The sequence below is a fragment of the Gracilinanus agilis genome, chromosome 4, assembly GCF_016433145.1.
Source record: "Gracilinanus agilis isolate LMUSP501 chromosome 4, AgileGrace, whole genome shotgun sequence".
NCBI lineage: Eukaryota > Metazoa > Chordata > Mammalia > Didelphimorphia > Didelphidae > Gracilinanus > Gracilinanus agilis.
The window spans coordinates 347098571-347126108 of record NC_058133.1 but is presented as its reverse complement, the minus strand read 5'-3'; the positions used below and the strand labels follow the sequence as shown (position 1 = coordinate 347126108).

The following is a 27538-nucleotide window of genomic DNA, read 5'->3' as shown; positions in this document are numbered from 1 at the left end:
TTAATTTCACCTCCCTTCCATCTCCCTGTTTGGTAAGATGAATTTCAATTATATGTGAATTTCCTCCTTGAAATAGTTGAGATGAGAGGGTCAATTGTTGCCCACTCCCATCCTTATCCTCCCCTCCAATGTGGGTAGTGAAGACAGGACCCCTCATGTGCCAAATTCATGAGATCATTTTCCACACTTTTTCTCTCCCTCCCTTTCATTTAAATATCATCCCAATATAAAAAACTCACACTTGACCTCTAACAACCCTAGTCAAGATAAAATTTTGAGGTGTTACATTTATCATCTTCCCATAAAGGGAATATAGATAGCTTAACTTTGTTCAGTCCCTTTTGGTTTCTCACTCATATTTTCTCTTGAGGCTTATGCTTGAACACCAAATTTTATTCAGCTGTGGTATTTTCATTAGGAATACTTAAAAGTTCTTTATTTCATTAAATAACCATCCCACCTCACCCCCATAGGATTATATTTAGTTTTGCTGGGTAAGTTATTCTTGGTTGTAATCCTAGCTTATTTGCTTTTTGGAATATCATATTTCAAACCCTCTTCTCCTTTAGAGTAGTAGCTACTAAACCTTGTGTGATCCTGACTGGAGGCTCCACAGTATTTGAATTATTTCTCTTTGCAATATTTTCTCCTTGGCCTGGTAATTCTTGATTTTGGCTATAATATTCCTGGTGGTTTTCGTTTTGTAATTTCTTTCAGAATGTGACTGGTGCATTCTTTCAATTTCTACTTTGTCCTTTGGTTCTAACATATCTGGTCAAAGTTTTCCTTTGGGATTTCTTGAAATATGATGTCTAGGCTCTTTTTCATTCACTACTTTCAGGTAGTCCAATGATGCTTAAAGTTTCCTTGCTCAAGCTATTCTTGTCAGTTGTTTTCCCTATTATATATTTCACAACTTCTTCTTTTAGTTTTTTTACTTTGTTTCTTTGTTTCTTAATGGTCTTGTGTAGTAATTAGCTTCCACTTAGCCAATTCTGCTTTTTGTACCTCTTTTACCAGTTATACTAATTCTAATTTTAATAAGTTATCTTCTTCAGTATTGTTTTGTATTTCTTTTATCAAACTGTTCTTTTCATAATATTCTTTTTTTTTATACCCTTACCTTCCATCTTGTAGTCAATACTGTGTATTGGCTCCAAGGCAGAAGAGTGGTAAGGGCTAGGCAATGGGGGTTAAGTGACTTGCCCAGGGTCACACAGCTGGGAAGTGCCTGAGGCCAGATTTGAACCTAAGACCTCCCATCTCTAGGCCTGGCTCTCAATCCACTGAGCTACCCAGCTGCCCCCTTTTCATAATATTCTTGCATACCACTTATCATTTGACCTTTTGTTTTTTGGGTTTTTTTTGAATAAATCTCTTTAGCTCTTCTTGGAATTCTTGATGGTCTTCTATCCAATCTAAATTTTTTTTTCTTTGAAGTTTTACTTTTAAACATTTTCAAGTCAATCTTTTTCTGTTAGCATCTTGAACTTCCAGGACCCCATAATAAATTCTTTTCTTGTTTTCTCATGTTTCCAGACTATTTCGACTTTAGACTTGATATCAGTGTTGGGCTCTGCTCACCTCTGGGGATTGAGGGGGATGTCTGACTTGAATTTCTGTCTTCCACATCCTTCTGCTGTTTTCACAGCTCATTCTGAGGACCAGTAAATTTTTGGTACTTCCAAAGTGGTGTGAACTGGAGAGGGGTTCATCCATTCAGACCTTCTTGGTCTGAAAACTCCTGATCCAGTTTAGATCTGTTGGTTTGTGTATATGTATGGTTAAGTTTTTGTAGACTTCTATTGGACACAGTCACAATTAGCCCACTGGTAGTTTCTGCAGGTTCAAAGGAGCTGAACTTCTGGCTCCCCTTTGGTTTTGGTTTTCTGCTTTGATTTTCTACTGCAGGCTTATGTGCAAGGCTTAGAATTGAGTTGAGCTATAACTGGCTATAGTTCTAGAACTTGCTTCTTACATAGGTAATGATCCTATTCCCTCCTTACCACTACTCCTCCTCTCCACCTTGGAACTCTGACCAAGAACTGGGTAATGGGCAATAGAGCTGCCAGATGACACCCAGTCCTACTCCCAGTGCTAGTACAGGAATACCCTGGTATCTCTTTTAGCCTAGGCTTTCAGTCACGTTACCAGCGTTGGGTGCTGGGCTACTCTTTGCCCCTGTTGCTACTGCTAACATAACCCACCACCACTTTTGCTTTTGTGGCACAACTGCTACAGTTGGGCTTTGATCTTGGCCAGCCTCAATCCCAATGTTTGCAGACCTCTCTGCCTTCCTTGGATGTCTTGAGCTGTAAAAATAACTATATGACCTTTTTTTTGGCTTTCCCAATTAGAATTCAATCTGGTGCTCTTTGTTGGATGTTAAAGGGGAAGATGTGAAGAAACTTAAGGCAGAACTGCTCTTACTCTGCCAACTTGATTGATTTACAAAGAGGACAGTTAGCATCTGCTCCCACACCTTGCCCAATGGCATAGATTTGGAGCTTTATCTTGCCCAGGGCACAGATTCATCTTTTTTAGTCTCTGGGTGCTAGAATGCTCCAGAAGGCATATTTCTGGACAGACTCCTTCCCCAGAGTCCACAGATCTCTATGCCTATCTCCCAATGTCAACCTGGGCTGGATTAATTCATTGTGGCTTATTCTTTGATTTCCCAAACAGGATTTAGTCTGGTACATTTTTTAGGTCTGTTTGGAGAAATTTTGAAAGGAATGCTTACTGTAGTCCTTGTTATTACTCTGCCATCTTGGTTCTGAATCATCTCAATATATTTTTCATGCAATTTAGGTAAGAAGAGGAAGACAGATATAGAACAATCACTGTGGACAAAGTTAGATCTAGGAAAAGTTTTTTTTAAGGATGGAGATTTGGGTGTATGTTTTAGGCAGTAAAAAATAAAATAGACAGGGAAGGATTGAAAGGGATGATGTTGGGGGCAATATGCTGGAGAGGACAGAAGGAGATATGTTCAAGAGTACTTGTAGAGGGGTTAGCCTTGGAAAGCAGAAGAGCCACATGATTCTGAGACTGGAGTACAGGAGGAGATAGTGATAGAGTGACCTCAAATTTTTTTTCGTGGTGAAGATCCTCAGCAGAGGCTTAAAGAAGGAAATGACATAGGAGGTTTGAGGAGAAAAGAACAGGTCTGGAACAGCTGTTTTGATGAGACAGGAAATAAATTGGAGAGGCGTAGTAAGGTTACCTTGCTGTCGTAAGCACCCAGTCAAGACTAGCTAACCTATCTTTATAATAGATTTAATCAATAAAGCTTCAGAATTCCTTCAGTTCCACTTAACAGTACATAAGTAGAATGGTAGGAAGTAGACTTGGAAAATAATCCAGGGTTGAGGTTTGGCAAAGGATGATTGGTGATAGGACCAGAGAGCACAGGATTCAAGAATAAAGGATAGTACAGAGTTGAATTGATTCACCAACAGAACAAGATTTGGAAGGATGGAGAGTATAGCCAGATGAGGATGAATGCATGTGTTAGTGCTGAGGAATGGGAAGACAAAGACCCAGTAAAGACAGAAAATAAGTTTCGGAGGAGTGAGGCACAGAGATAGAAAGTAAAAGATTATCTTCAAATAAAAGAAATTCAAAGTTCTTGAATACAGAAGTAGAATACTCCTGAATGATGGAAAGACAAAGGATACAATCATCCTGGTTTGTAGCTGATGTGGAATGAAGAAGTAGGTCTTGGAAGTTGAGTAGACTCAGGAACTGGGAAGTTAGGGAAGAGGAAACACCAAGGATAGAATGATAAATTTGGAATAAATCTCAAAGAAGACATTGCTGAGTGAGATTCTGGAAGTAAAGGTTGTTTCTACTCTAGATAAAACCTCTCAGCCTTTTCTGTAATCTTTAATATTTGAAAACTTTCTATTCTTTTTTCTTTAAAAAAAAAAAACCTACCTTCTGTCTTAGAATTGGTAATTAGAGTCACTACATTAAGGATGAGGCAATTGAGGTTAAGTGACTTGCCCAGGGTCATATAGCTACGGAATGTCTGAGGTCAGATTCAAACACTGCACCTTTCATCTCTAGACCTGGCTCTCTATCCACCAAGCCACTTAGCTGCTACCCCTAAACCTGATGACTTTCATTCCTGGACAGCAGGGACCTTAGTAGTCAATCCCCAGTATCTCCCAACCTGTGATGTCAAGCAAGCAGTACTGAGCAAGAATCCACCCCTTTCCTATAAAAACCATGGCCCAAGCTGCATCACCAAGTGCTATGGTTATGGTCCTGATGTGGAAGTACAGGAGGCTGTCCCAGTTGGCAAGTATTAGCATATTACCCCCATGTGTCCTTCCTTTGATGCCCCAACCCCCATGTTCCTAGCCCACTGTAATAATAATATTGGTTAGCAGTTACATAGCACTTTAAAGTTTTGCAAAACACCTTGCAAATATCATCTAAATTTATCCTCATGACAACCCTGGGAGGTAAGTGTTATTATTATCCCTATTCTATAGATGAGAAAACTGGTCAAATGAATTGCCCAAGGGCACATAGCTACAAGGTATCTTAGGCTGGATTTTTACTTAGGGTTTCTTGACATCACTTCCAAGACTATCCACTGTACCACCTAGTTGTTTTAAACTTTCCTTTGCATGAGATAAAAAATATGTGGAAATAAAGGCTTACTGCTTTAATAATTTACTAGTCTATTTGATTGGGGTGTGTGTGGGAAGGGAGATCCATTAAGTCTCCAAATGGCTGAAATGAATGGGACATGTTCCAAATTAGGTCTCTTTACCACACATAATTAATATAGAACTTTATTACTTTTAATAATTACTCACAAAATTCAGTGCAAAATTTCATGGATATGGTATAGTTGTTTTAAAATTCCATTTCAGAATAGCTGGTTAATTATACTAACTCTTTCTTTGCAGGCTGATCTTTACAAATGACCTTAAAATTGAAGTAGAAAATTTACCTTTTTAACTCTCCCTTTTCCTCTTCAAAACATGTTCAGTTTTGAAAAGGACAGTATTTTCCTTAAGTCCTTAAAATTTACAAATTTACTGTTACACATCTTTAATCCATTAGGTCTCTCATACATTATGTCAGCTGATCTTCACAACAACCCTAAGAAATCAGACAGAATAGATATTATTATAGTCATTTTACATACCAAGACGCTGGATCAGAAAGAGGAAAGGGAGTTCTCCCAGGTCACACAACTAGAACTAGAAGACTCAAATCTTTTGACTCATCCTTTTTTTTCAACTCTACTCTGCCACCTCTTAATAATGTAATTTACTTTAAAAAGTTTTCAAAACAGTTCATTGGGATTTCAAAATTCATTGTGATATCATTGTTTCTTCTCTGGATATTCGTAGCTTTCCCATTCTTTCCAGCCTCCAGGATAGTATAGAACACTGAAAATAGGTATGAAAGAGTTAGTATTATCAACATTGTTATTAAAAAACAAACAAACAAACTATGGAATAGCTCAGTGGCTCAGTAGATTGAGAGCCAATCCTAGAGCCTGGAAGTCCTGGGTTCAGATTTGACCCCAGACACTTCCTAGCTATATTATCTTGGAAAAGTCACCCAGCTCCAAATGCCTAGCCCTTTACCACTCTTCTGCCTTGGAACAATATGTTGATCAATTCTAAGACAGAAGGTAAGAATTTGTTTTTTAAAGAAAAACAAAGAAAATTACTTCATCAGAAATTTTGAATTATCCATTTCTGAGGCAGTTCTGCTCCATTATATGCTTACCTTTTGTAACCCAGTGACAAGGCAGTATCTAGTGCTGTCTTGCTTCTCACACCCTTTAGACAAGAAAACACCAAGTTGTCAGACTTAGAAGGCATTTCTTGTTGGTACTTCTCTTTGAAGTCCTCTGAGTCCATTTGAAGAGCTTGACCTATTTCATTTACTAAAAGGAAACATTTAAAAATTCAAAATGAATTTTATGGATAATTTACTGTGAAAATATAATACAGGACATTTGCAAAATCTTAATATAGGTTAAAGGTTAAACATTGGACTTAGACTTTTGGGACACTCTGGTATTACGTACATTATAATTCATTTTAAGAAAAGAAGCAATGCTTACGTGGTATATTGAGAGACCCTGGAATTTTCCCATGTTCTAGAATTTCCCATGCGTCCCTTACATCAATCAGCAAAATGGATTTGGAATGCAGCAAATTTTTCAGTTCTTCATAGGTGAGGCTCTGAGAAGCAGTAGTACAGAAATGATGGTGGCCTCCCTTTGAAGACCTCAGCTCTAAAAAAATCCCCAAAATATAAGTTATTCCAGAATTTTAGACATTGTATTAATGATATCATTAAATGGAGAATCTGACTATGAGAAAAGAATCGATGTCTTTTCAGTTAACTAAAGGGAAATGAATTCCTTGTGATATATATTGTAAAGTGAAATATTTATAAATAAGATGTCTAAAGTTGGGATGGCTCAGATCAGTAATTTTTTAGATATAAGGTAATCCACTCCCATGGTGGAAATTCTTTCCATTGAGGCAGATCAGTAAGTTGTCTTTAATGTACAACCTTATAAAGTTACCCAAGGATAATTTATCCAAGGTCTCAAAACCAATGAATATGAGAGAAAGGATTTATACAGAATTTTTCCTAATTCTAAGGCCAACCTTCTATCCATTATACCACACTGCCTCTATAGCAAAAATGGCAATACAGATTGAATTGGCCATTGATATAAGTCCCATCCAGAGTGGGTCCATTTTCCCCTTGAACTTAACTCTGGCTCTTAATATTACTAGTAGAATGTTGAGAATATGAGAAAATGAGTATTGAAATGGTGAATGTACCTTCAATTTCTGAAGTCTAAAGAATTTTAGGAGAGGCTTTGCCTCTAAGTACTAAGAGATTACAGACAGGCTGAAAACCAACTTTAACTGCCCTGTGCATGAGAGATCATGAGGATCAGGATCTTATTCTTTGGTTTGACAAAGGCTATTGGGGAAAACAAATCTAACCAACATATTAGGATAACATTTCAAACAGAATTGAGATAAAGTCTCACAGAGACAAGAAGATCATATTGAGAATAGTCTCTTGCTTAGAGGAGTTATTAAATAAGAGATGAATAGATGAATTTAAGTTAAAATCTATTAATAAACTTTACCCTTTTAAAAATTAGGCTATAATAGATCCCAAATGTGAGGCTTTGGGATAAGTCTTAAGTACCAATAATACATAAATATCTGTGCTTGTATGACCTCATGGATATGATAATATTCACAGCTCTCTATGGATAATTCCACAATTTACTTAGTGAAAATTTAGAGTGCTTGTTTCCTCATTTGCAAATACTTTTTAAAATCTAAGTAACTCCCCATAATTTAAAGAGGTGCTAAAAGCTTTCACCTGCCAGAAATGTTTAGATTCAGTTCATGCCAGACCCTCTTTCTTGTCAAGTTTTACCTTAATTCATTCTCTCAGTATAATTCTCTCATAATGAAATCACTAGTTTTAAATAGGAAATTATCTATCTCATCAAAATTATAGACCCATAAGTCCACAGGACAGAGCTTCAAACACTGAATCCAGTTTTCCTCTAAACAAACTACAGGACTAAGTCTTAAAATGAATATACATATGTGTGATGTTTACACATAGACAATCTCAAAGAGTTGTGAGGTTCAAACTAAAAAATATATGATGGGCAGATCTGGGGAGATAAATGTGTAATGTTGCAAACCTCAAAAATGCTACAAAAACATCAACAGCTATCATTAACTCATGAAGAGATTCTGAGGGAAAAAATCAAACTCTGAAGCCTCCATTAAGCTCTCATTAGACTTTGAATCCAGATAGGAACTGTCTTTGCCCTTATCGGTAAACCTAGTGACCAATCCCAGGCTGGGGACTACCCTTTCAAAGACTACATCATTAACACTCATGTGAGAATCAGCCTGTGGCAATGTTCTTTTGACAGAAAAAAAGCTTTCATTTCAAATATTATAAAATAAGGCTGTGCTCCCTTCCTTATAACTTACATTGAAATATAACTGGCAAATGCTATCAGATAATTGGTACATACCCTCTAAGCTTCAAACTGGATGACAAGCTGAGGACTGTTTTATTATTTAGAATTAAGTCCACCATCTGACAAAGCAGCTAAATTTAGTCATCTTCCATCTCTCCAGTCTACCAACAAAACTACTTATGCAAGCCCAAAACAACCACCACAAAAAAGTTTACTGGTTAACCACTGTCAGTGGCAATAACTTAATACTAGAATGTATATCTTTGTCTCATTTGGTCCTTCCAAAAACCTGCTAATATTTATATAGCACTTACTTGTATATCTAAAAAGCTATTAGAACAATTAAAATAATAGTATTTTCTTTTTTAGAACAGATATAGTATTTTATGGGTATGAAGAAATGATAAAGAATGCTCCTGTCTGTGCAAACCAGCATGTGCTCTATAACTTAAGAGTCACAGAACCAGGGTTAATCAGAGGTGAACCCCAAACCTAGGTCTTCCTGATTCCCAGCTCAGTTCTTGATGCACTCACTATGCTGTGTTGCCTCCAGAAGAGAATATATAAGCAATAATTAATTCATCAACAAATATCTATTAAGAGTTGTAAATGATAATATCTGTATAACCCAGTGAAATCGCTTGTCAACTGGGGGGGGGGGGGGAGGGAGACAAGGATCGTGCAACCATAGGGAAAAAATTATTAAAGAAAAAAAAAAGGAAAAGATAGGGGGAAAATAATTATATTAATCACCTATTTATGTGCCAAGCACTTTTACCTAGAATCAGAAAGACCAGAGTTCAACTATAGCCCCATACACTTGCTGGCTGTGTGAGCCTGGACAAACTACTTAACATGTTTGCCTCAGGTGTATCAACTGTAAAATGGGGATAATAATAGCACCTACTTCCTGAGACAGTCATTTGAGGTTCAAATGAGATATTGCACAGTGTCTGGCACACAGTAGATATTTAATAAATGTTTGTGTTCTTTTCTTCCTAAGTGCTGGTAATTCAAGACAAAATGAAATGGTCCCTGCCCTCCTGAAGCTTATTTTCCATGAGGAAGATAAGTGTATATAAAAGTATATGTAAAATAAATACCAGGTAATTTGTGGGAAGAAGTAGTAGGTGAGGAAGTGGGCAATAAGAAAAGGTTTTAATTTCAGAAAGTTGGCCTCTGGCTGAGTTTTGGAGGAAATGAAGAATTCTGAAAAGGCAGAGTTAAAGCTCCAAATTCTAGGCCTGAAAGAGGGATTAATAATTTTGGTGAAAATGAATTTGAACTTGTTCACTCTTTAAAGCATAGTTTGATTTATTCCCCAAAGCCTTTGTAAAAACCACAAAAATTGTCCTTCTTCTTTCTCTCCAAATAAACTCTTCTCTCCCTTAAACATGGCTATGCAGCCAGGGGAAACATTACAAATGACTTTCCTAAAGCACACTCCTAAAAAATTCTGACGAGTTGGTAAATTTTTAAAGATTCTTGCAGGGCAGCCTCTGTCGACAACCAACCAGCTCACACTGGCTTAGAGAAAGTCTGGAATCTGGGTTCCCATCCCAGCCCTGCTGCTTCCTACTTACATGAACTGAGCTGAGTCGTATTAATCTCTGTGGGCCTCCATTTCCTCATCTGTAAAATGAGAGAGTAGCCTGGCAGGTCTTTCTAGCTCTAAATTTATAATACAATAACCAACAACAATAGACTCCTAAGATAGGAGATTGGCCTAGCAGAGCTGCTGGCAAAATTGGAAAAAAGGTGGGTAGAGTAAGGCCAGGGCTGGGGAGGTTCTGGGTTCAAATATGCACATCACTTCACCACAATCGCCTAGACCTTCCCGGGCTTCGGTCTAGGAATTGCTACTAAAGCAGAAGGTAAGGATGTAAAGGTAAAAAGCTCCTCACGTCTGGCTGTATTTGCATCGGGTGGTCCAAGTCAAGAGTGGCAAAAGGAAAGATAGGCTTGGAGCTGCTTACCCTGAACCCGGGAAACATCAAGGCCTAAGACTGAGCAGACATGCTCAAATGTCAGTCAGTGAAAAGAGGGGGTCGGACGGCCCTAGGACTGAAGCCAGCAGCAGAGACCCGGACAAAGGTAGTTTCTTCGGTGTCCAGGCTTTACCCTCTAGGCTCGACCTACAGGTCGAGGCCTCTGCATTTTGTTTATCTTTTTCCACCCTCCAAAACGCTTCCCTGGAGCAGCCGCCAGATGCAGGTGAGGCCGACCCTGTGGCCGCTGCCCTCGCTGGCGAAGACACGAAGCTAGCTAGCTCTGGGCCCCTTCCTGCCTTCGAAGCCACCAACCCCATCCTGTCCCCCGGGTCCCGAGGTTGTGGGTTCGTCCTTCCGACCGCTAGCCTTCACTACCCGGAGGGGCGCGGGAAGCGGGTACTCACCCATCAAGGCAGCCGACGGCCCCAGAGAACAGCTAGCAGAGGCTCCCCGAACCCTGGAGCCTAGGTCAAACCTGGCCGCGCTCCACAAGAGCAGCAGCGCTCTCGAGGTCATGGCCACTGTCCGGCTCCTCCGAGTGGACTGCGGCCGAGAAACCCCAGCACGCTCTGCCCGGTGCGATGGGCCCTCTAGCCGGGAAGGCTCTGCCCCTCCCCGCGCGGCTCCGCTAGCGCTTTAAGAGGCGGTGCCACAGCCCGTGTCCGCGCCCACTCCGGCGCCCCGCCCAGAGGAGACGCTAGTCCCTCGTTATTTTATTTTACTATTTTATTTTTATTAGTGCTTTTTTTTTTTTAGCAGCATAGGTTTATGGAGCTAGAATCAAAAGCTTCCTCGGAAGCGATGTATTCCAACCTACACTTCCACACACATATTTTACAGATCAAGAAACGTAGGTCCAAGGAGATTGAGGGATTTCTCCTAGGTCACCCGGGTCTTCTGATTACAAAATCAGTGTTCTTTTATTTTCTTTTTGTTATTCTATATTGGTTATTTTTCTTATTTTTTTTATTCTATGCTTGCAAAGATCACTTGACAGGAGCATTTCAATATGCAAAGAATTGGAATAGGATTATGAAACTACAAATTCTCCATTTGGATAATTTTTTCATGTGGTTGTTGATGGTTTAGTTTCCCCTTTTGAAAATTGTCTGTTCCTAGCCCTTGAACATTTATCTATTGGGGGAGGTGTTGCTCTTGTTCTTGTATATTTGAATCAATTTCTGTATCCATATCAGAGAGTATAATGCTTTAGCAGAGAAACTTGTTTCAAAGGTGTCCACTTCTAATTTCGCCTGAATTAATTTGATTTATCCATAAACTTTCCAATTTATGTGCCTATTCAAAATTGTCCACTTTATTTCCTGTGATCCTCTCTATTCTTTACTCTTCTCCAATTCAGAGTAGTGAATAATATTTCCTACTCTGCTCCTCTAATTTTTTACATGACTCTTTATTTCTATCTTGATGTTGTGTCCATTGGAAAATTATTGAGATAAATGATGTTTCAATGTTGTTATAAACTTAATTTCTACCAGGTTGCTTTCCAATTTTCCCAGCATTTTTTAAAATAATGATCCCTTATCCCTGTATTTTAGGTCCTTGGACAGTTTTTGAACCCTGTTGCTATAACTCTTTTTGTAGTGGTAAAAACTGGAAACTAAGGAAGTTTCACCAGTTGGGGAACAGCTAAACAAATAATGATATGTAGATGTAATGAAATACTATTATGCTCTAAAAATATTAAAGGAGATCATTTTTCAGGAAAACTTAAATGAACTGCTACAGAGTAAAGTGAATAGAATCAGGAAAACAATAGCTACAGTTCTTCCAATATCTACTTCTACAAGCAAACTTCAGTTCCCTGTCAAAGTAAAATGCCATATTTATTGCACATTTTCTGGTTCAAGAATAGCTTTGGACTAGTCCACCTCAGCCCCACCCCACTTCAATGGCCTCCACCTCTGAGGCCTGGTGTTGAGACTTGGCCAACTTTCTATAGATTTTGCCAACCAGGAAACCAGAAGCTCAAGGTATGGATGCTGTCACTTTTTATTATGGTATTTATATATTTCTTAACCATTTAATGTATATAAAACTGTGCTACCATTTATATTAGGTTCCTATCTTTTTTGTGTGTTTTACTGATGAAGTTTTTTTTTAATTTTTCTTTATTTTTTTATTTTAAACCCTTAACTTCTGTGTATTGACTTATAGGTGGAAGAGTGGTAAGGGTAGGCAATGGGGGTCAAGTGACTTGCCCAGGATCACACAGCTGGGAAGTGTCTGAGGTCGGATTTGAACCTAGGACCTCTCATCTCTAGGCCTGGCTCTCAATCCACTGAGCTACCCAGCTGCCCCCTACTGATGAAGTTTTGATCATATTGTCCCAATGCCATTTTCCTCATAACCTATTTTTTTTGCCTGATTTTGCATATTAATGTGCTTTTTGAGAACACCTTTGTCATGTTATAGCATAACTGCCTTTATATTAAAAGGTTGGGTTGTTAGTAGGGTTTTGTTGGAATTGGGAGGGAGAGAAATTTTTTTTATTAAATGGAAATTTCACATTAAAAAATACTGGTTATATTTATTTGTTTCTAGATCTTATACTTAATCTATCCTGATCAACTTTTTAATGACCAAATGGTTTTGGTAATTATATGCTTTGTACTGTAGTTTAGAAATCTGGTACTGTTAGACCTATTTTCTTCCTCTTTTTTTTTTTTTTTTGAAAAGGCTTATTTTCAGGGATATGCTGTAGTCAGTTCCAACAGTTTTGTTGGAATTATTAAATATTTGATGTGAACAATCAGACTTCAGAAATCAGTAAAACTAGAAATGATTTATTTTTAAGAGAGTATGCCCCAAGTTTGGGGAAACAGGTGATTTAATGCTATTTTCTTTATGATGTTATTTCATCATAAGAACATGTTGGTGGGAGCTTGTCTACTAAGGATATTTAAGTATATACCCAGAGTATTTTGAAATTCAAGTTACCTTCTTTGGGAAAGCCAATGTGCTAGTTGAGGAGTGCCCCAAACTTTTATATATGAAATATCAAGAGAGGTTAGTGCAGTGAAAGGCCTCTGTTATTTACTACCTATAAGAACTAGATACTAGCTATAAAGAATCAGTCTTTAGGTCTCAGATTCCACATCTGTAAAAATGAAAGACTGAATTAGGTTATTTCAAAAGTCCCTTCTGACTCTAAATATATGATCTAAAGGAAAAGTTCTTAAATTTTTTGGGGGTGGGAGGAGTAGACCCTTGGCAGCCTGAAGAAATATATGGATACCATCTCAGTATAATGTTTTTGAAAGAATAAAATAAAACAAAACACATAGGTTTAAAAGGGAAATCAGTTATGTGGAAATAATTATGTGATTTTTCTCATCCAAGTTCACAGATCGTTAAGATCTCTTCGTGAATCCCCAGCACACTGAACAGGCCTGTGGAAGATTTATGGGAGACTGAACTAAAGAATAATAAGGATGGATTGTGATCTGTTTCATTTAAAGGAGCATTATATTCATGAGATTACAGGTCCAGGGAAATAGTAAGATATTTTAAAAATTTTTTAAAGAAATAAATAAGTTATATACTACTAGTATAATGATTTCTATTCCATGTATCAAAATTAATGTTTTTTTATTTTTTTAGTTTTATTGATGCTTTGTCTTTATTTTACATTGTAAACATTACTCTCTTGTAATAAAAATGGTTACATAAAACTTATAATATGGTGATCCATCTAAATGTCCAGGTAACATTTTATGTCTGTAGCACTGCCCTGTCCCATTTAAAAAACAAACAAACCACAAACCAGCAACATAATTTCTTTCTCTCCTACTCCTCACCAATTGAAAAGAAAAAGAAATTTCTTATAACAAGTATGCATAGTCAAGCAAAACGAATTCCCTCAATAGCTTTATAAAAAATATTCACTTCTCTGTAATGGATAGCTCAATTGTCCTATGGAAACATAAATTATCATTTTATTGATTTAGTTCTTACAGTTTTCAAAATTGTATTTATAGTGTTGTTGTATATATTATTCTAGTTCTATTCATTTAATTCTTCATTAACTCATAAAAGTCTTCATAATAATTCATTTTTATAATATATTTTATAATATAATATGGTATAAATTGTTCTTGTTATTCTTTGCTCTGTAACACTTCATTCTGTTTCTTGAGAGCATCAGTTTTCTCATTTCTTTCAATACAATAGTACTCCCTCATATTCAGATAGTGATCAAGACTTATTCAGCATATTTTTTAAATGCTTCAAACAGCTACTAATTAGAAAAATGCAAATTAAAACAATCCTGAGATTCTACTTCACATTCATCAAAGTAGCAAAGATGACCAAAAATGAAAGTAAAAGGTCATGAGCAAACAGTTGATACTCTATTGGTAGAACTGTGAATGGGTAAAATCATTCTGGAAAGCAATTTAGACTAATATATAAAAAGTAACTAAATAGTGGATGCCCTTTGTCCTGCTGTTGTTATACCACTGCTAGGTCTACATCCAAAAGGGATCCAAGAAACAGGTCTTTTATATACAGAAATATTTATAGCAGTTCTTTTTGTGGTGGCAACAAATTGAAAAGCATACACACACACACACACACACACACACATATGCAAGTTTTAGTGTCATTTTAAACTTTAATGGCTTTTAGTATCTTTTAAAAAAAGGCACTAAGATTTTTGGAAAATCCTATATAATGTATACATATATTTTGTTATCCCTGTATATGCTTGTTTATATTTATATGTGTAGGCATATATATACTCACATATATCTATTATGTCTTTATGTTTGTTGGTATTTACCTATTTAGCACAGAAAAGAAATAAAAATTTCTTCAAAACCTGGGTTTCCTTTATGACAGACTGTCAGGAGCTTTTGATCTACAAGCTGGCATGTCAAATGGTAGGAATACTTGAAAAATGTCCATTTTATAAACTTACCCAGAATTAAATTCTGTGAGGAAGCCTGGGATTGAGTCAATAACAGACTAGAGGCTCATAGTATAATTGAGAGGTGTCAAATAGAAACAGGGCCACTTGCCCACACATAAGGATCCCTGGGGGCTATGTATGACTTAGTTTTAAAATGTAATGTTATCTATGTTTTATTGTATTTAAAAAATATGTATTGTTAAATATTTCCAAATACAGCTTAATTATTCAAGTCAGTGGTTATGTGCTTGACATCTCTGGTCTAGTTCATGATCAACATCTTACTTTGTATTTTAAGATTTACAAAGAATATTCCTTGCAACAACTATCTAAAGTAGGTAGGGTTTTCAAAGTTGTATTATTATGTTTCAAAGTTTGCATTATTATTTCTATATTTCAGATGAGGCAGTTAAGTCTCGGAAAAGTGAATCAACTTACCTCAATCATTTAGCCAGAAATTGTCAGAGCCAGGATTCAAATCCATTTGTACTCTAGTCTTCAAGTACTTTGTTCTTTCTATGTATGCCACACTCTCTTAAAATCTATTAAATTATTATATATATATACATATATATGTAGATATCTACATATTATGTGCAGTGCTGGGAGAATTAATAAACAAACAAGGCTCCTAAAAAGATGACAAAAATAATCCAGGTTTTCAAAACTAGTTTTGAGTTTAGGAGGAAATTTTATTCTTTACCCTATAAGTAAATTGCAGTCAAGCAAACTTTAATAAAGTGCAATATTTTCTTTACTTCCTTTTAAAGTCTTCCTAAACTGGTTCCCAAATTTGCTGAAGGATCATTTTATTTTATTTTTTTAAACCCTTACCTCTCTTGTTTCTAAGACAGAAAAGTAGTAAAGGCTAGGCAATGGGAGTTAAATGACTTGCCCAGCGTCACACAGCTAGGAAGTGTCTGAGACCACATTTGAATCTAGGACCTTCCATCTCTAGACCTGGCTCTCAATCCATTAAGCTACCCAGCTGCCCACTGAAGCATCATTTTAATTGTAAATTGGGGTCAAGGGTAAGATGTTAAATAGCTTTATTTACCTACATTTCTAAAACAATCATTTTTTAATATATGTACAGTTTTCCCCCCTGAAAAATGTCTTGCAATGCTTTAATTTCTGTATTGTAGCATCATTAATTATGCATTTCATTTCCTAGTTTTATATCCAGTTAAGCATTTTAAAAATTAAATAACTTGTGAATTACCTTGAGCTTGGCTGCACTCTGTAATTCATTTCAGTTTGCTTCAACTTTGCACTCAGATTTCATCACATGCTTTGGGATCCTTTATTCTCAAATGATATCACATAGTTCCATCCAAGAGTATGGATTTACTCCTGGGTAATATGTACACAAACAACTGTAACACTAGTTACCTACAGATCAGATTTAGAACTCTCTATCTTCCAATATTTTGGTTCTGACAATTAAATTGAATCCAAAGGCTAATTGTATTGCAAGAATGGCTAAAGAATTCAAAATACTCACTAGCTTTGACTGAGGCAACCTAAAAAACAAAAAGCAAAAAACAAAAGCTAGACTAACTAAAGAACTAAAATTAAAAAAATAAAAACCTAAATCAATTTTATAAGAAATGCACAGAAAACTGTCTAATCAGTAACTATTGAATTATATAACCTCTAACTAGTATTCTGGTAAAAAATGTCTAATCAGTAACTACTGAATTATAAATGCACCTCTAGCCTCTAACTAGTATTCTGGGGTTATTTAACTGAAGAAGGAAAACTAACAACTCTCACTCTCTGAACTTCACCTTCACCCTGCATTGGACAGGACAGCAATTTCCCAGCTTCTCCCTTCCAGATAACCAAATGTGGCTTTCCCTTCGTTAGCACCTCCACTCTGTCCCTGGAGAGGGGATGGGACTCTTTCCTTGAACCTGTTTGACAACCACAAAAAGAAGGGAGTTGCCCTAGTTCACAGTCCAAAGAAAACTAATGCCTACTATCTATATATCTCTAAGGAATGGATGCCAATTCTTTACTTTAGTAAACCTCTATCCAACCAGATTACAATTGGCCCAATTTTGTACCTGGGTTACTTTTCAATCCAGATTATTTGAATTTTTCCTTTTCTTTGGGTGAGTTATAATTCCATTTTACCAATAAAAATCTCTTAGGTCAGTTGGTAAGATCAGCAATTGGGGGGAAAAAATCTCTTTCTCTCTCTTTGCTGCAGGGTTATGATAACCTCCAGCTCCACTGTTTTGTTATTATTTAGTTCCTACCCTGCTCTCATGGACACACACACACAGAGCATAATTGTTGTATTAAAGAAACTGGTTTCTTTTTGAGAACACAAGGTCACTTCTGACTTTTTTTGTTTTGAGAGAAAAGAAATGGAATTTAACCTCAGTAAGAGTGCTAAATTGAAGACACAGGGAAGTGGACATTTCACCATTGTAACTCTCAACAAATAGAAGCAGCTGCGCCATTATCCATTGGCCTGGTTATCTCTCATTGCTTAGCTACAGTAGTCTTTTTCCTTTGTAACGTGGTTGCTTTGGCCCTCATCTCCTGAAGGCCAGGCCCTCTCTTCAGGGTTTTCTAAAACCCTAAAGCCCCCATTAATTGTGTTTCCCCAGTTTTAGGAGTCCAAGCACTCCAATTCCATTTAGCCATTTAACATTAGCTTTTATAAGGGAATATTTTCAATAGCAAACTTACATATTCCCTCACATTTCCTACATATCCCAGGCTCCTATATAGTCCTTTAATTTCACTTAATCACCAGTATATGGGGAAGGGGCACAATGACCTCTGAAATATGGATGGTGAGGAAAAAACTTTGGTTCGAGTGCTGCCTTGGTCTCCCTTCATTCTCACTTTCTGCCACCTGCAGCAAGGGATTTGTTGAAACTTCCCAGCAAAGCATTCAGTTTTCTAATTTCAGGGTTATCAGGATTCTATTGAAAATTTCGAGTTGGGAACAACTATATGGCTCAGTGGATTGACAGCCAGGTTCAGAGAGGGGAGGTCCTGGGTTCAAATATGACCTTAGATACTCCCAGCTGTATGATCCTGAGCAAGTCACTTAATCCCCATTGCCTAGCTCTTACCACTCTTCTGCCTTGGAACCAATATACAACATTGATACTAAGATGGGAGGCAAGGATTTTATGGGGGTTTTTAAAAGAAATTTCTGGGCTCAAATATATCAGGGTATAATTAGATTCCTGAGGCTATTGTAGTTGTGACCACTGATGGATTCTTTCCTGGCCCTCAACCACAAAACCCCCTCATTTGGCCCTTTCCTTCCATCCTAGATAACTATCATCTTATTTATTATCTTCCATCCCCTTTGAAAAGACATCTATAATGGATGCCTCCTCTTTCTCTTCTCTCTCTTCTAAACCCTTCACTATCCAGTTTCCAACCTCATCATTCCACCAAATCTGCTCTCCCCAAAGTTAATAATGCTTTCTTAATTGCCAACTCTGATGGTCTTTTCTTTTTTTATTTGAAAAAAATTTTTAAATTTAGAATATTTTTCCATGATTATGATTCATGTTCTTTCCCTCCCCTCCTCCCACCCCCTTTCTGTAGCCAACAAGCAATTCCACTGGGTTTTATATGTGTCCCAATGGCCTTTTCTTACCATCATTCTTCTCTGTAGACTTTAACACTATTGATCATTCTCTTCTCCTTGATATTCTCTTCCCTAAATTTCAGGATTCTATTCTCTCCTTGTCCTACTCCTGCTTATTCGACTGCTCCTTCCTTCTCTGTCTCCTTTGGTGAATCCTCATCCAGATCATGCCTAACTATAGGTGCCCCACAGGGTTTTGTCCTGAGCTCTCTTCTTTTTTCCCCCTTCACTTAGTGATCTCATCAACACCCATGGATTTAATTGTCATCTCCATGTTGATGATTCTCAAAATTATCTATCCTGACCTAACCGCTAATTACCTCCAATTTCACATTTCCAACTGTTTTTCAAATATCTTGAACTGAATGTCCAACAGACATCTTAAACTTAATATGACCAAAACAAAACTTTTATTTTTCTCCCCATGCCATCCCCACCCCCCAGTACTGTCAAGGGCATCCTTCCAGTCCCTTAGGCTTATAACCCATTATCATTGATTCCTCACCACCTCTCATCCCCAATATCCAATCTGTTGCCAAGGCCTTCTAATTTCATCTTTGCAATATCTCTTAAATATGCTCCTTTATCTTCCCTGACACTGCCACCATTCTTGTTTGGGGCCAGATCACCTCAACTTGAACTATTGCAATAACTTGCTGGTAGATTGGCCCAACTCCAAACCATCCTCTTTTCTACCACTAAAATGATCTTCCTAAAGTGTAAGTCTAATCATGTCACCCCTATTCAACTCAATAAATTCCTGTGGCTCATATCACCTCTAGGATCAAATACAAAATGCTCTGTTTGACATTCAAAGTCCTTCAAAACCTAACTCCCTCCTCCCTTTCCAGTTATCTTACCGCTTACTCCCCACCAATATCTATTTGATCTAGTGACATTGGTCTTCTTGCTGGTCCATGAACAGGAGAATCCATCCCCCTTTGTTCCAAGTTTTTTCTCTGACTGTCCCCCATGTCTGGAATGCTCTCCCTTCCCATCTCTGCCTACTGTGTTCCTTGGTTTCCTTTAAGTCTCAAGTAAAGTCTCATCTTCTACAACCTATCCCAACCTCTCTAAATTCTAGTGCCTACCCTTTTTAAATTACTTTTTATTTATCATATATATGGCTTGTTTGCTAATATTTGTTTAATGTCTTCCCCATTAGATTGCAAGCTTCTTGAGGACCTGGACTGTCTTTTGCTTTTTTTTTTGTTTGTTTCTCCAGAGCTTAGCACAGGGCCTGGACACATAGTAGACACTTAATAGATGTTTAATTTATTAATTATAATTAAGGCTGATTCCTTCTCTTCACTGGTACAACCACCCAGTTTGTCCTCTCTATATTGAGAGCCCCTTTCTACAGTAGCTGTACTTCTGATTCCCCATTAAAGTCTTTGTTCTCTGATGCACATTCTCTATACCCAGCCATATAATTTCCTAGGAAATGGATTCTTGAACATTTTTCCATGAACAATGCTTCCTGGACTCTAAAAATGAAAACTGAAGTCCTGGGGACTTCTCATCAGTCATACAAACTAATATATCAGCAGAAAATAACTGAGAACCAGAAGTCCTATAAGAAATTGAAAACATAATGAGATAATGGTCAAAGTTAAATGTATTAAGAAATACACAACTATTTTTAATGAAGTATTCAAAACCGAATATGCATTTAACCAGATAGCTTCCTCTTTGCAAAAGAAGGCAAATATAGTGACTTAGTTTGAACTGAACTCAATAAATATTCTATAGAAGGTTAAACAACAGAAGAGTTCATGAAATATACTAATCAATCGTCAGACCTACCACAATCTTCTGCCATTGTAAAAGTCTGAGAATCTCTCTTAGTATTGGGTAATCTGGGGGCTCACAAAAAGTTTCTTAATGCATCAATGTCTAGAAAAGGATTTAGAAGAAAGAAAGCTGAAAGTCAACAGGACAAACCAGTATTTGACAGAAACTTCTGGGAAAAGTGGAAAACAGTATGGGAGAAATTAGGTTTAGATCAACATCTCATACCCTATGCCATGATAAATTCTAGAATGAGTAAATAACTTAAACATAAAGAGGGAAATTTTATAAGTAAATTGGGGAAACATAGACTAGTATGCCTGTCAGATCTATGGGAAAGGAAAGAATTTAAGATTAAGTAATAGATAGAGAACATTATAAAATATAAAATGAATGATTTTGATTACATTAAGTTAAAAAGGTTCTGTATAAACAAAACTAACACAACCAAAATTAGAAGGGAAGCAACAAAATGGGAAAAAAGATAACAAAAACCTCTGATAAGTGTCTAATTTCTCAAATATATAAAGAACTAAGTCAAATGTAAGCCATTCCCCAGTTGACAAATGGTCAAAGGATATGAATAGGCAGTTTTCAGATGAGGAAATCAAAACTATCAATAATCACATGAAAAAGTGTTCTAAATCCCTCCTGGTTAGAGAAATGCAAATCAAACAATGCTGAGATACCATCTTACACCTAGCAGATTGGCTAAAATGACAGCAAAAGAAAGTCATAAATGTTGGAGGAGATGTGGCAAAATTGGGACATTAATGCATTGCTGGTAGAGTTGTGAATTGATTCAACCATTCTGGATGGCAATTTGAACTATGCCCAAAGGGCTTTAAAAGACTGTCTCTGCCTTTTGATCCAGCCATTCCACTGCTGGGTTTATACCCCAAAGAGATAATAAGGAAAAAGACTTGTACAAAAATATTTATAGCCGTGCTCTTTGTGGTGGCCAAAAATTGGAAAATGAGAGAATGTCCTTCGATTGGGGAATGGCTGAATAAACTGTGGTATCTGTTGGTGATGGAATACTATTGGGCTGAAAGAAGTTTTTTTTTTCAATTGCATGAAATGTTTAAGATTCATAGGAAGTATCAATGAACATCTTAATAGATGATAACATTTGTAACTCATAAATGGCTATACACATCAGTGTTGATTAAACCTGGAAGAAACCTCACCAAAAAAAAAAAAAAATTTCAGCTGACATAGCATTCTATAATTGTATTAGACTAACAATATTTAATTTTAATGGCCTCTTTTCTTTCCTCTTTTTTTAAATCCCATACTTCTTTCTTAGTATCAATTCTGAGACAAGTGACAAGGGCTAAGCACCTGGGGTTAATAAATAACTTGCCCAGGGGCACACAGCTAGGGGCTAGGGTCAAATTTGAACCCAGGTCTTTCTGACTCCAGGACTTGTGCTCTATCTCTTGTGCTATCTTTTTAATGACTTAATGACTTTTTTTTTTTACAGTTCTAACTTATTTGACTTCCTGCAACACATGACATTGTTGATCACCTTTTCCTTGGGATAGTCTCTCCTCTCTAGTTTTTATGACTTTGTTATCTTTTATTACCCCTGGGGTGTATGGGGTGATCTGTGAGGGTTTGCCAATCCCTTTTTTAAGGCTGTTTACCTCCTTTCATATCCACCTTTCACCCAGCTCTCACCTACGGCTCTAATAAGCTATAGCATGTCAGCAGCCATACCCTGGCAAAACCATTTCAACAAGTTGACTAAACCAGGATGAGGGTAACTGTCAAGCCTCAATTCCTTTGGTGAGTTAAGGGGGTATCTAACCCAAACATAAAAACTTCACCCAAAGGAATGGGTAGATGAGAATAAATTGGAGTGCTAAAAGATTGCTTGCCCTTTGATCCAGCCATATCATTGCTGGGTTTGTACCCCAAAGAGATCATAGGGAAAAAGACATGAAAAAAAATATTGATAGCTACACTCTTTGTGGTGGCAAAAAACTGGAAAACAAGGGTATCCCTTTCAATTGGGGAATGGCTGAACTAATTATGGTATCTGTTGGTGATGTAATACTATTGTGCTAAAAGGAATAATAAATTGGAGGAATTCTATGTGAACTGGAATGACCTCCAGGAATTGATGCAAAGTGAAAGGAGCAGAGCCAGAAGAACATTGTACACAGAGACTGATACACTGGGGTAAAATCGATTTATTGAAAAGAACACTACCGTAGCTCAGTGGATTGAGAACCAGGCCTAGAGACAGGAAGTCCTGGGTTCAAATCTGACCTCAGACACTTCCCAGCTGTGTGACCCTGGGCAAGTCACTTGACCCCCCATTGCCCACCCTTACCACTCTTCTGCCTTGGAGCCAATCCAAGACAGAAGGTAAGGGTTAAAAAGAAAAGAAAAGAAAAGAAAAGAAAAGAAAAGAAAAGAAAAGAAAAGAACACTATCCACATTCAGATGAAGAACTACAGGAATGGAAACACAGAAGAAAAACAACTGCTTGAATACATGGGTTGATGTGGACACGATTTGGGATGTAGACTCTTAATGACCACCCTAGAACAATTATCAATAATATGGAAATAGGTCTTGATCAATGACACATGAAGAAACCAGTGGAAATGTGTGTTTGCCTATGGGGGGTTTGGGAGGTGGGGAGAGAGAGAGCAAGAACATGAATCATGGAACCACGGGAAAAATTTTTTCTAAAAAATAAAATTTTAAAAATTTTAAAAAATGTTTAAAAAGAACGGCTTGTTCCTAAAGGCCATGAAAGTAGCTGAGGCAAGTGAGATGGAGTGCTCAGAGCTTGGTCAGACATGGAAGACATCATGGTCATCCACTGCATCCCAAGCCATCACCAGTCATTATGACTTTTGTCTTGCCACTGGACTTTGGAAGAGTGAATGAAGCCTATGATTTTATGCAATGCTGCCTCATTTAAATCCAATTTATGCACCAGTCAAAAGACACCACCCTGTGATGACATTGTCCTCTTCAAAAACAAAGGATGATTGCATGATATAATGAGAAGAAAAACAAACAGAAACAAGAGAACATTGTGTATAGAAATAGCAATATTGTTTGAAGAATAACTGTGAATGTCCATCTCAAGAAAAAGAAATTATAAATACAAGTGAATGATTAAAATTCTCTGGAGCCTGTCATACTTTTATAATTATTATTTATTAAATAGTAAAAAGGAGGGAGAGACAGAAACAGAGACAGAAACATAGAGAGAAACTCAAGCTGCTTGACTAGCTAGATGTTCCAACTACTTGCTCTAAGAATAGGCTGAATTAGTTCTTCAGCTTTCCTTAATCCAAGACTCCAAGAAAAAAAAAGAGACTTCCTGTTCCTTCCATCAATTTATGCTCTTCCTGATGTCCTTTTTCAGAACTTCTCTGTTTGGAGGATTCAGAACTCAATCAGGACAAAAGGCAGGTATTCAGGGCACCAGGAGTAACCATGGGGTATTTGCAATGGCTGTCCAGGTGTAAAATTTAAATTAATATCCAATAACTCCAAGTATTATATTTTGTAAAGTTTATTAATAATCACTTGAAGTAGAAGGAATAAAAAGAACAAAAGTAAAACCTGAATAAAAAACACCTGAGTAAAATTCTCCTGCCTCTCACCTCACCCCACCTTCACAGCTGTGTTTCCAGGAGAAGAGAGCATGAGGCGGGGTCACACAAAAACTTTTATCTCCAAAAGATAAGGATATAGTGTGAGAATAAAAGTGGGATGCTGGGAGAGAGAAGCCTGGGGTTCAAATTCTAATTATACAATCTCTCCTGTGATTCCATTGGGAAATGAGTATGTAGAAATCTCCCAAATTTATATGCCTAGTTTCCCCAATGAATCAGTACACATAATCAACTTATATCTCTAAAATCTTCGACTAGAAGTACATACAATATTGCACTAGATAAGGGGAAATTACAATAATTTGGGGATAAGAGGGAAATAAAAAGAGAAAGAGAACAAAACCAATGTTTGCTAGGCTCATTAACAAAAACCCAATTGGGAGCAATTCCCTTTGGCATAAGTTTACCTTCAAAATAAATGCATTCAACCCCCCGCAGTTTAATTTCACTACATCCCAAAGTTCATTCTGCATCTTTTGGTACAGTGTGTGGTTTCTGCAGGCATCTCCATCATGCCTTCTCCAAACAATTCTCCAAACAAATCAGACTTTCTTGATTCATGGAGGTAGCCAGTTTCTTATCCTAAAATTACTCTCAAACAAGAAAAATGTTTTATAAATCTAGAATTTTATGACAATACAATCCCCGCTGAGGAGGATGTTGACTAACACATGGATCACCTAGGGATACATGGCTAAGTTATGAGGTATATGAATCAATTGTCAAAAGAAAATAAAAAAAAGTCAAAAAAATAAAATAAAAGAGGAAAAAGTAACTTCTGGAAGAAATATAAAATATCAAAGTCACATGTGTAAAAAATTCTAAGTAAGGAAAAATAAGCCCATAACAGGTCCTTGAATCAGTGATTTATGTCCTACAAGCCTATAGTAGCAATTATGTACTTACCCAATCAGCATCCAGGACTACAGAAAATTGCCACACTATGAAAGAGAGAGAAAAGGGACTAGATTTTTGAAGCAGAAAGGGAAATGTCATTTCATGGTCTGATTTTACCTTTGCTCTCAGGGATAAGAAAGCCAAAATGGCAGCCAAACTGAGGTACTTGTTAGAGGTCTGGATCTGGCATGAGGGAATCCTGCATCTAACTTTGCAAACAGCCACTTCCTTAAACCCCAAAATCAGTTCTAGTCCCCTGTCGATGCAGAATCTCATCAATACCACCGGAATTGGTTGGTCTCCTCAACCTTGTACTCCTAGACACTGTGCAGGTTAACTTTGTACTCCTTGGCACTGTGCAGTGGCTCTTTTGTGATCCCTTCTCCTGGAATCAAACACAACCATTAATCAAAGTCCCATAGTATTTAACAATCAATGGCATAATATTTAACAATCAATAGTCTAAAACTTTTGGGTATGCACTGACAGTAGGGTTAATGGACATTTTAAACTTACCCTAGTGCAAAATAAAACAAAAACCATTAATACTGGTAACACGTGCTTGAAGTACAAAAAATGAGAGAAAAAAGAACTCAAATACTCTATTGCACATACAAGGAAAAACAATAATAAAATTTTTTAAAAATCAAAAATATATAGTTCACAATCCACTAGTGACACACTGTGATTGCCAAGAAAAGGCACAATACAAAGATTTCTCACCCCAAAATGAGATCCATTTCCTTTTTAACTTGGCCATGATCCACAATGCGAGTGCACATAATTTTCACAAATTAACAGCTTTTTAAAACAGTAATACAGTAGCCAATGCACATTCAAAGAAGTACCAAAATCCCCCAAATCATAATAGCCCATTTAATGACAATAGCAAAAAAAACCTTCTATCATTAGGATTCACATGAGTTGCTGTGTGTCATTTTAAAAAACCTTTGAAGTTCATGGACACTTGTCACAAGTTCTCTAGCTCTAGCCAATCTTTCAACCTTGGCAAACATATTTTTAACAAAGTCTATTACTGTCATCATTCCAAGATGTGGCAGGAGAAACCAGGGAAAAAAAACAAACCTCTGTACTACTGATGAAAACCTTTCAGGTCCAAAATGTCACCAAGTATCTAGATCATTTTGGTGGAAGGGTAGAGTAAGATGAAGACTTACAAATATAAAAACCCATCTAGGGATTACAAAGCCCCTTGGGAAAACCTTCCCACCTCCCAGATGAAATTATAATCCATCATGGGGTAACCAAGCCCCTTGGGAAAACTCCCTCCTCTGGTGTGAGACTGTAACATTCAAAAAAGGCATGTATTTATATGTCCCATCCATTGCAATGTGGAGGCAAGGACTACAATAGTGAAAATCACTTCAGATGTCTCATTGATTACATTTTTTTTTGTTTTTTTTTTAAACCCGTGTACTTTGGTGTATTGTCTCATAGGTGGAAGAGTGGTAAGGGTGGGCAATGGGGGTCAAGTGACTTGCCCAGGGTCACACAGCTGGGAAGTGGCTGAGGCCGGGTTTGAACCTAGGACCTCCTGTCTCTAGGCCTGACTCTCACTCCACTGAGCTACCCAGCTGCCCCCTGATTACATTTTTATAAATGCAGAGAAGGGGAATACAATAGTGCTATTACACTTCACTTCAACTACTAAATGGACCCTTTACTTCTTGTTACACACAAATGAAAGGTAGGCAAATGATCAGTAAAAGGTAGTGGTGCTACTAGATATGTGAAAATCACTTCTGAAGACCCCTTAAAATCAATTGAGATTTTTAGCTCATTAAATTTTCCAAAGGAGGTATACAGGTTGTAAACAGTTTGATGGAGTCCATCCATCATCATCTATGTGACAATTAACAAAGGCAAAAAGGAACAAAAGGCTATTTAGGCAGCATGTGACCTTGATGGACCAGTGACAAATCCAGCAAATAAGGACCTGTGGTTTTACCATGGAAAAAGGCTATCCAAGTTTTTTGTGGAGTTTTAATGGTATTTTCTCCAGTCCAGGATTAGGACGGTACAAATAAAGACAGTGCAACAGAATATATAGCTAATAGCTAAAGCACAGTAACAGAAAGTGATATAGTGTAACAGAACATTAGATCAATATGTGAACTTAAAAACAAAATCAAATTTTAAAGCAATCAGCAAATACAATATATGTCACAGGATGTGAGCAATGATTTCAAGAGTCCTTTTCTTTAATTCTGATAGCTGCGTTACAGAGACTTCTTCACTATATGGAGGGGAACAAACTGAAACAGTTAATATCAATAAAGCAATGGAATCTGAAAAGGCTAAAAATTCACCTCCATTCTCTTTAAGGTTCCTTCCCCTCCCAAGTATCATCATCCATTTAGATTCCTTTGGTCACATCTCTGGGATCACCCATAGTGAGGAAGAATTCCACAGCAAACATTGTGTGGATGAACCCCATATTGGATTTGTTGCAGAGACTGGGAAGGCCAAAATGGCAAAGGGGTGTGGGGAGATGAATCTCCCCTCTGAATCTCAAGATTACTCAAGCTATTGACTGCAAGGTATCCAATTAGTACACCCAGGAACGGCAGCAAGAAAAGACATCCTAAAGCAGTAATGCACTGCTCTTTCATAGAGTAG

At 37.2% G+C, this 27538-nt stretch overlaps 1 protein-coding gene across 1 annotated transcript; it reads right to left on the bottom strand.

Annotated features, from left to right (window-relative positions):
- Positions 1 to 4792: 4792 nt before the first annotated feature.
- Positions 4793 to 19118, bottom strand: TSTD3 (thiosulfate sulfurtransferase like domain containing 3). The gene is made up of 5 exons (XM_044675395.1): positions 19069 to 19118; positions 10413 to 10642; positions 6101 to 6274; positions 5761 to 5920; positions 4793 to 5414 (listed from the first exon to the last, which is right to left on the bottom strand). The coding sequence occupies exons 1-5, from the start codon at positions 19116 to 19118 to the stop codon at positions 5348 to 5350; spliced, it is 681 nt and encodes a 226-aa protein (XP_044531330.1). The 3' UTR covers positions 4793 to 5347.
- Between the last annotated feature and the right edge of the window lie 8420 nt (positions 19119 to 27538).